The sequence below is a fragment of the Sinocyclocheilus grahami genome, unplaced genomic scaffold, assembly GCF_001515645.1.
Source record: "Sinocyclocheilus grahami isolate Dianchi unplaced genomic scaffold, SAMN03320097.WGS_v1.1 scaffold1741.1, whole genome shotgun sequence".
Lineage (NCBI taxonomy): Eukaryota > Metazoa > Chordata > Actinopteri > Cypriniformes > Cyprinidae > Sinocyclocheilus > Sinocyclocheilus grahami.
This window is the reverse complement of record NW_015506920.1, coordinates 66,614-73,257: the sequence shown is the minus strand read 5'-3', so window position 1 is coordinate 73,257 and position 6,644 is coordinate 66,614. Positions and strand designations below refer to the sequence as shown.

Sequence of the window (6,644 nt, the reverse complement as noted above, 5' to 3'; positions counted from 1 at the left end):
GTGTGTGTGTGTGTGTGTGTGAGTGTGAGTGTGAGTGTGTGTGCAAGCAGAAGTGTCTCATTCCAAAGATGTGAACCCACCACTAATGGTCAGTTATCCATTATGAGTCAAAGCCTCTCTCTCTCTCTTCAGCTCAGTACAGCTGGAACAACAACACAGGCTGTATGTGGCACTCTGCTGTGGCAGGTTTTCAAAGGCCTCCTCCTCTTCCTCCTCCTCATTTTTTTCTTCCACTCTTTCTTCCTGTTTGGCCTTCCTCTGATCTCCCACTGCTCTATCACGAGTAAGCAAAGGCCAGCGTCTCAAAGGATGATTCCCGTTTGGAAAACTTCCAGACAGTCCGCCTGCTGCAGAGATTATGTGTGTGTGTGTGTGTGTGTGTGTGTGTGTGTGTGTGTGTGAGTGTGAGTGAGCGTGTGTGTGTGTGTGTGTGTCCGTTTTGTAAACTTTTTGGCTGTCCCTCTGCCGCCGAGAGTGTGTGTGTGTGTGTGTGTGTGTGTGTGTGTGTGTGTGTGTGTGTGTGTGTGTGTGTGTGTGTGTGTGTGTGTGTGAGTGTGAGTGTGAGTGTGTGTGTGTGTGTGTGTGTGTGTGTGTGTGAGTGTGTGTGTGTGTGTGTGTGTGTGTGTGTGTGTAACCAGTTGTGAAGAAAACGTCTTGAGATGACTAACTTGTAATAAAAATTGAGATGACTAACTTGTAATATTAGCCTAAGCAGTTTATAAAACAGGCCCCTGGTTTCTAAATATAAATATTCACTTCACATTTAAGTGATGTGAACAAACCCCTCTTTTTGAGCAGTATAGCGGTAGTACTGATTACAATAGCAAACACCACAAATAGTAGCTGCAAATAATTATACTGTATGGCCTTACTGCACCTTTATTTAGTACTGAAGTGACCTATTATGTGGAATGCTTACAAGTCGTCACTGTCGGGCTGAAACCTTGTATGTCCATATGTTTTGTCCGTCGTTAGTACAGCTGTATTTGTGGCAGTAAGTGCATCTCATTACAGGTTACAAAGAATATGGTATCTCTTCAAAGTTTATGGTGAAATGCTCTTCTCCACTCCTCAGATGCATACAACTTTAGTCTTTAAAGACAGTGTTTCTTCAGTAAAGGAAACACTGAACTTATTCAAACACAATACTATTTATTGGTTAAATAATTGTAAAACTCACAGAAAAATGTAAAGGGTGAGCAAAAAAAAAAGATGAAATATGGCGATACAAGGTATTTGTTAAGATAAGAAAAAAACAACAACAACAGTGTAGAATCATGTAGAGTGAGGTCAGTACCTGAGATGTTGAGGGTTGAGGGCGACAGGGATATCGGGTCATTCAGGTTATTGAGAGGAGCCCCGTCCTGAAGCCAGATGACCCGCACCGGATCAGGAGGACCGTGAGCCACACAGCGCACACTCAGCTCTTCGTTAGCCACGACTGACAAATGCTGCGGGTCTACCGAGAAATGAGGGAGACCTGGGGGAGAGAGAAAGACAGTTAGGGAATCCATAAATATATCAATGCACTATAGAGGAGTCTACTGTTATAGTCTCAACCCAGACCAGCCTCTCAGTCAGCAATCAGGAAATCAATTCACAAGATTAATTTGAATTTTGGAACAATGGATTTTAAGTAAGACATTCAAAAAGTGAAATACCCTCTAGTTGGATGTATCCCTCCATGGATAATGCCTCCTCTTCACCAGATGAAACTGCACACTGATAGGCGCCCATATCTGAGAGCTGTACCTCCTCTATCCTGTACGCAGAAGGAGAATACTATTAATATGAAACTGCAGTCACATTTCAATAGATTCTTTTGGCAGACACTTTTCTCCCAGGTGAATTGCAGTGCTTTTAATGTTTCGGTTTTATCAGCGTGTGTGGTCATTGGGAATCAAACCCCTGACATATGTATTGCTAGTGGCATTGCACCGGTCAGCTTTAGTGAAAGCTCAAAGTTGTTATGAAAATGGTTACATGTCTGTGTGCTGGGTTTGATCAGTGCTGGGGGTCACAGGTAATCCATTTGATATGTTTACTGACAAAAGAGTCATATTTGAATTGAAAATATACCTGCTAACTGATCAGCAAATTGCCAGTGAGAAAAAGTGACATAAGCATACCTATCACACTACTTTCCATACAAATTCAGGAGTTATCATAATTCAGTTATATTATCGTCACATTTCAATAGATTCTTTTGGCAGACACTTTTCTCCCAGGTGAATTTCAGTGCTTTTAATGTTTCGGTTTTATCAGCGTGTGTGGTCATTGGGAATCAAACCCCTGACATATGTATTGCTAGTGGCATTGCACCGGTCAGCTTTAGTGAAAGCTCAAAGTTGTTATGAAAATGGTTACATGTCTGTGTGCTGGGTTTGATCAGTGCTGGGGGTCACAGGTAATCCATTTGATATGTTTACTGACAAAAGAGTCATATTTGAATTGAAAATATACCTGCTAACTGATCAGCAAATTGCCAGTGAGAAAAAGTGACATAAGCATACCTATCACACTACTTTCAGGAGTTATCATAATTCAGTTATATTATTTGGGCATTACTGCAATAACGTGACATGCTAGTTTGAAAAGTTTCTGCAACATTGATCATGGACAGAGGAAACTGATAGAACAGTTCAATGGAGAGGCAGTGTAAATGTCCTCATTAAACAGGTATTCCTACTTGAGTTCACTAAAAACCAGCCAGCTGTTCTCATCTACGGGGAGTTGCATCTGGTTGGTGTCTGCAAACTCCAGCGACTGTCCCTCCTTCAGCCAGAGCACATCCAGGGGCCCCTGGCCCTCGCCGTCCACTCGCAGGATGCACTGAACAGCCACTGGCTTCCCAAGAGAGGAGGTCACGTTCTTAGGGCTCTCCATGAAACGCAAACCTACACAGTGCAGGAAAATCATGGAAAAACCATTGTCAAAGGTAAAGTTGAGTTCATCACTTAAGCTTCCATAACCTGTGTTTGTTTTGAAGAGCAGATGAATTAAACAAATGTGTGGTACTTTGGTGCTAAATAATTGCCATGCCAAGGCCTTTACATGTTTTTTTTTTTTTTGTTAATGGCATGTCGTTTGCTGTAGTTTGAAGAGCTGGTCATCATATTGAAGGGTTTCCACATCGTTTCTGAAGATTCATGCCTTTATAAAACTAGATCAGCTCTAAATCAGTGGTTGCCAACCCTGGTCCTTATCTGACACATCTGGTCTCACCAATGAGCTGATGAGCTGAACCAGGTATGATGGGACCCTCCAGGAGCTGGATTGAGAAGCACCATGGTTCTTAGTGGTCCACTCCAAAGTGTGGGCTCTTCCGTTTAAGTCTAAGGTAGTTTTTGCTCCCTTGTCTCTCAGTACGAGTAAACATCACATGAACTTATCAGTCAAACCTCCTTTTCAATGCCACTGGGGTGGTGTCGCTTTGTGAACTGATTTTGTAGGGGATGTTTTCAAAAACACAACCAACCCTCCCTCGCATGGATTTTTAGGATGCGGACACGACCGCAGGACGGTAGATCGGCTCCATGCATCTCCATCTGCCTGAATAACTTAAATGTTTTACATTCCTGTGTCAGCATGGAGCGGATAAGAAGCTCTGCAGCTGAAGCCGGAGAGATACCAGAGGCGTGTAATCCAGCATTAGGCCAGTTCCGTGTAGGTTCGCTACGGATGACGCAACTCATTCCGAATTGCTTCCCATTTAATAACTCCAGTTTAGGATTTTCTCAAGACTGTCAGACACTGCCCTGACCCCATGACTTTGACCCCATGAAGATTGTTTCATCCAGTGTGACATGACATCTAAAACACTTATTAACACAACTGTCTCTCATATATGTGCTTTATCAACAAGAAATCAGACTGACTTTTTGAAAATGGCTCATAAAAAACATTATTCGCATTCAGTTGCACACTTAACAAATACACTTAGAGGTTTAAGCTACAGGAAGTTTTTTCAAGAGTTTAACATTCCTTTCAGTCCATCTGAAGTGTGTTCAGATATGAATGGGATGAACAACATGTGGACACTGTCAGTCTTTCAGGGAAGGTTTAGGAGAACACACACATACACACATATGCAGAGACGCTGGTCCCAAGTTGATTTAAATTGAGGCCCATTAAATCCTCCCGTCATGGTTAGTTAGGAGAACACACACATACACACATATGCAGAGACGCTGGTCCCAAGTTGATATTTAAAATGAGGCCCATTAAATCCTCCTGTCATGGTTAGTTTTTTTTCTTTACTTTGCTACTGCAGCTTTTAGCTTCACTAGTCCTTTTAAACCTTTTTTTCCTTTTATGATGGCCTGAATGTGGGCAGTCAACTCTGACCTGAACTGTCTTTCTCTGCAGCCTTCATTGAATCTGAGTGTTTAAAGTCAACATAAAATGCTGCTTCAAATCCATTTTACTCTCGTAATTTTAAACTTTGCATTCAACAAGAAGAAACTATCCAGCAAGAACTGATTGTCTTGTAAAAATTGGCCTCTATATGACTTTTTTTATTTGCAATAAATAAGCAAGAGATTTGAATGTGTTTTACATAAGGTGCTGTTCTTACATGTACATTTACTTACATTTGCATACAGTACACTGAAACATGCACAACTGGCGTATTGGCAGATTAAAAAATATATATTATTAATATTAATTATAATTTTTATGTATGAACTTTGCATATTTACAAATGTGTACAAATCCTTATTTATATATATTAAAATCTTGGAATAAACATTTTTATAGATTGTTGTACAAGAATACTCTTTAAAACCTTAAAATGAATAACATTTCTGTAATGTTCAGAATCCATACAATTTTGAGGACAAATTAAGGCACTATTCAGTGATCTTCATCTCCGTCTGTCCTCAGCAGTGACTGTAAGGGAACAAAACCTGCCGCCTCGAGAAGCTTTACGGCAGGTTTTACTGCAGTGACGGCTGTTTGAATGAGAAATGCGCACATTCACCGAGTGGATCAGGAATATTTTCAGCGATTAACGATCTAAATTCTGCTCTGTTCCTCACACTAGACCAGTGGTTCCCAATCCTGCACTTTTTAGATGTCTCCCTAATCAAACACACCCGATTCAACTCATCAGCTCATTAGTAAAAACTCCAAGACCTCAAATGTGTGTCAGATAAGAGAGACGTCAAAAACGTGCAGTGTTGGGGTTCTCCAGGACCAGGATTGGGAACCACTGCACTAGACTATTGTGTTCTGCCAGAGAGGACCGCGACTGCAACACATCGGCATTTGGACTACTTTTGGTACCGCTTCTGAGATTCTCACAATAAATAAAGTATTGTGATTACACTTGTCATGTTTTTCTTTATACTGTACATATTTTTTTTTAATGGTTTTGGTTTAGTGGTAGGAGTGGGATAAGCAAAATATCTTTCAATGCTATATTGTTACTACATATTTCTGTCCATTACATTCTGTCCATTGAATATTATTTTTTATATTCTCTATAAAGTGGTTATGTTTAGGTTTGGAGTAGGGTTAAGGTAGGGGTGTCAAACTCAGTTCCTGGAGCGCCGGAGCCCTGCAGAGTTTAGTTTAAACACACCTGATCCAACTAATCAGGTCCTTCAGGCTTATTTGGAAACTACATGGTGTGTGTGTTGGAGCAGGATTGGAACTAAACTTTACAGGGCTAAACTAAACTCTCCAGGAACTGAGTTTGACACCCCTGGGTTAAGGGATCTAAAATGTATCTATAACATCATAAAAGTGAATCTATCAAATATCTTTATAATATTAAAGATTTGTGAAGAATAATTTAACCTCCTGGGGTCGACAGCCGCCAGCGGAACTTTTTGCAGATTTGAATGATGACACCGAAAATAACTAAAATGCTCCTTCATACTTGACCATACATATAAGAGTAATACAGCATTTAAATCTGTAAAGGGTCTACTTTTATTTGTGTACACTCACCATATCAACAAAACATTGTGCTTTTGCAAAATAAAGAAAATAAAATGAAACTCAGCGAATATTTGACACACACACATGAGAGATATATCTATAGAAAGCTTAACATGTCTATTTTTAAACGAAGTAAGTCATGACGAAAACAAATATTATGTCACAAAGTAATCAGTATGAAACCAACGCGATGTCAAGTCTTGGCCGTCGCCCTCATTATCGCTAATGTGACCATGCCCACGCACCGATCGAGCTTTTGTTATTACAATCATCCACGTGAAACACGCGCATGTAAACGCCCACATCACAGCAAACACAGCAGCGAGACTTTCCCTCAAGTTCATCTCGGCTACTTCGCTTCTGGAAGAAGACACGCTGAGAGAAATAAGCTTGGGATTTTCCTCGTGATATTCAGTGGAGGATATTATAAATCTTTTTTATTTGCCTACTTGCATTAGTTGATATTGTGTTACTGTGACATAACGTGTACATATTTTACTAGTCACTTTTTCCAAACCATGATTCCTGACTAAATGTATAATCAAGTGAAACATTATGAAGATTCATTCACTGCATATATGTCTCACAACGCCAGGAAGTTTTTTGTATGTTCTATAAAATAGACAGCAACGCTATTAAAGTAATGTGAGTTGTAATGTTAATATGTTGAATGTTTTATACTCGGTCATTGGCGTTCG

General features: G+C 40.2%; 1 protein-coding gene across 2 annotated transcripts in view; it reads right to left on the bottom strand.

Moving 5' to 3' along the window:
* Nucleotides 1-2,896, bottom strand: part of LOC107572376 (tyrosine-protein kinase receptor UFO-like) — a 35,989-nt gene extending 33,093 nt beyond the window's left edge. For both annotated transcript variants that reach the window (XM_016258811.1, XM_016258812.1), the window contains exons 1-3: nucleotides 2,690-2,896; nucleotides 1,662-1,762; nucleotides 1,298-1,480 (exon numbers count right to left, since the gene is read on the bottom strand). In XM_016258811.1, the coding sequence (XP_016114297.1) occupies nucleotides 1,298-1,480; nucleotides 1,662-1,762; nucleotides 2,690-2,886 (481 nt within the window). In that variant the 5' untranslated portion in view covers nucleotides 2,887-2,896. The remainder of the gene's footprint in view (nucleotides 1-1,297; nucleotides 1,481-1,661; nucleotides 1,763-2,689) is intronic.
* Between the last annotated feature and the right edge of the window lie 3,748 nt (nucleotides 2,897-6,644).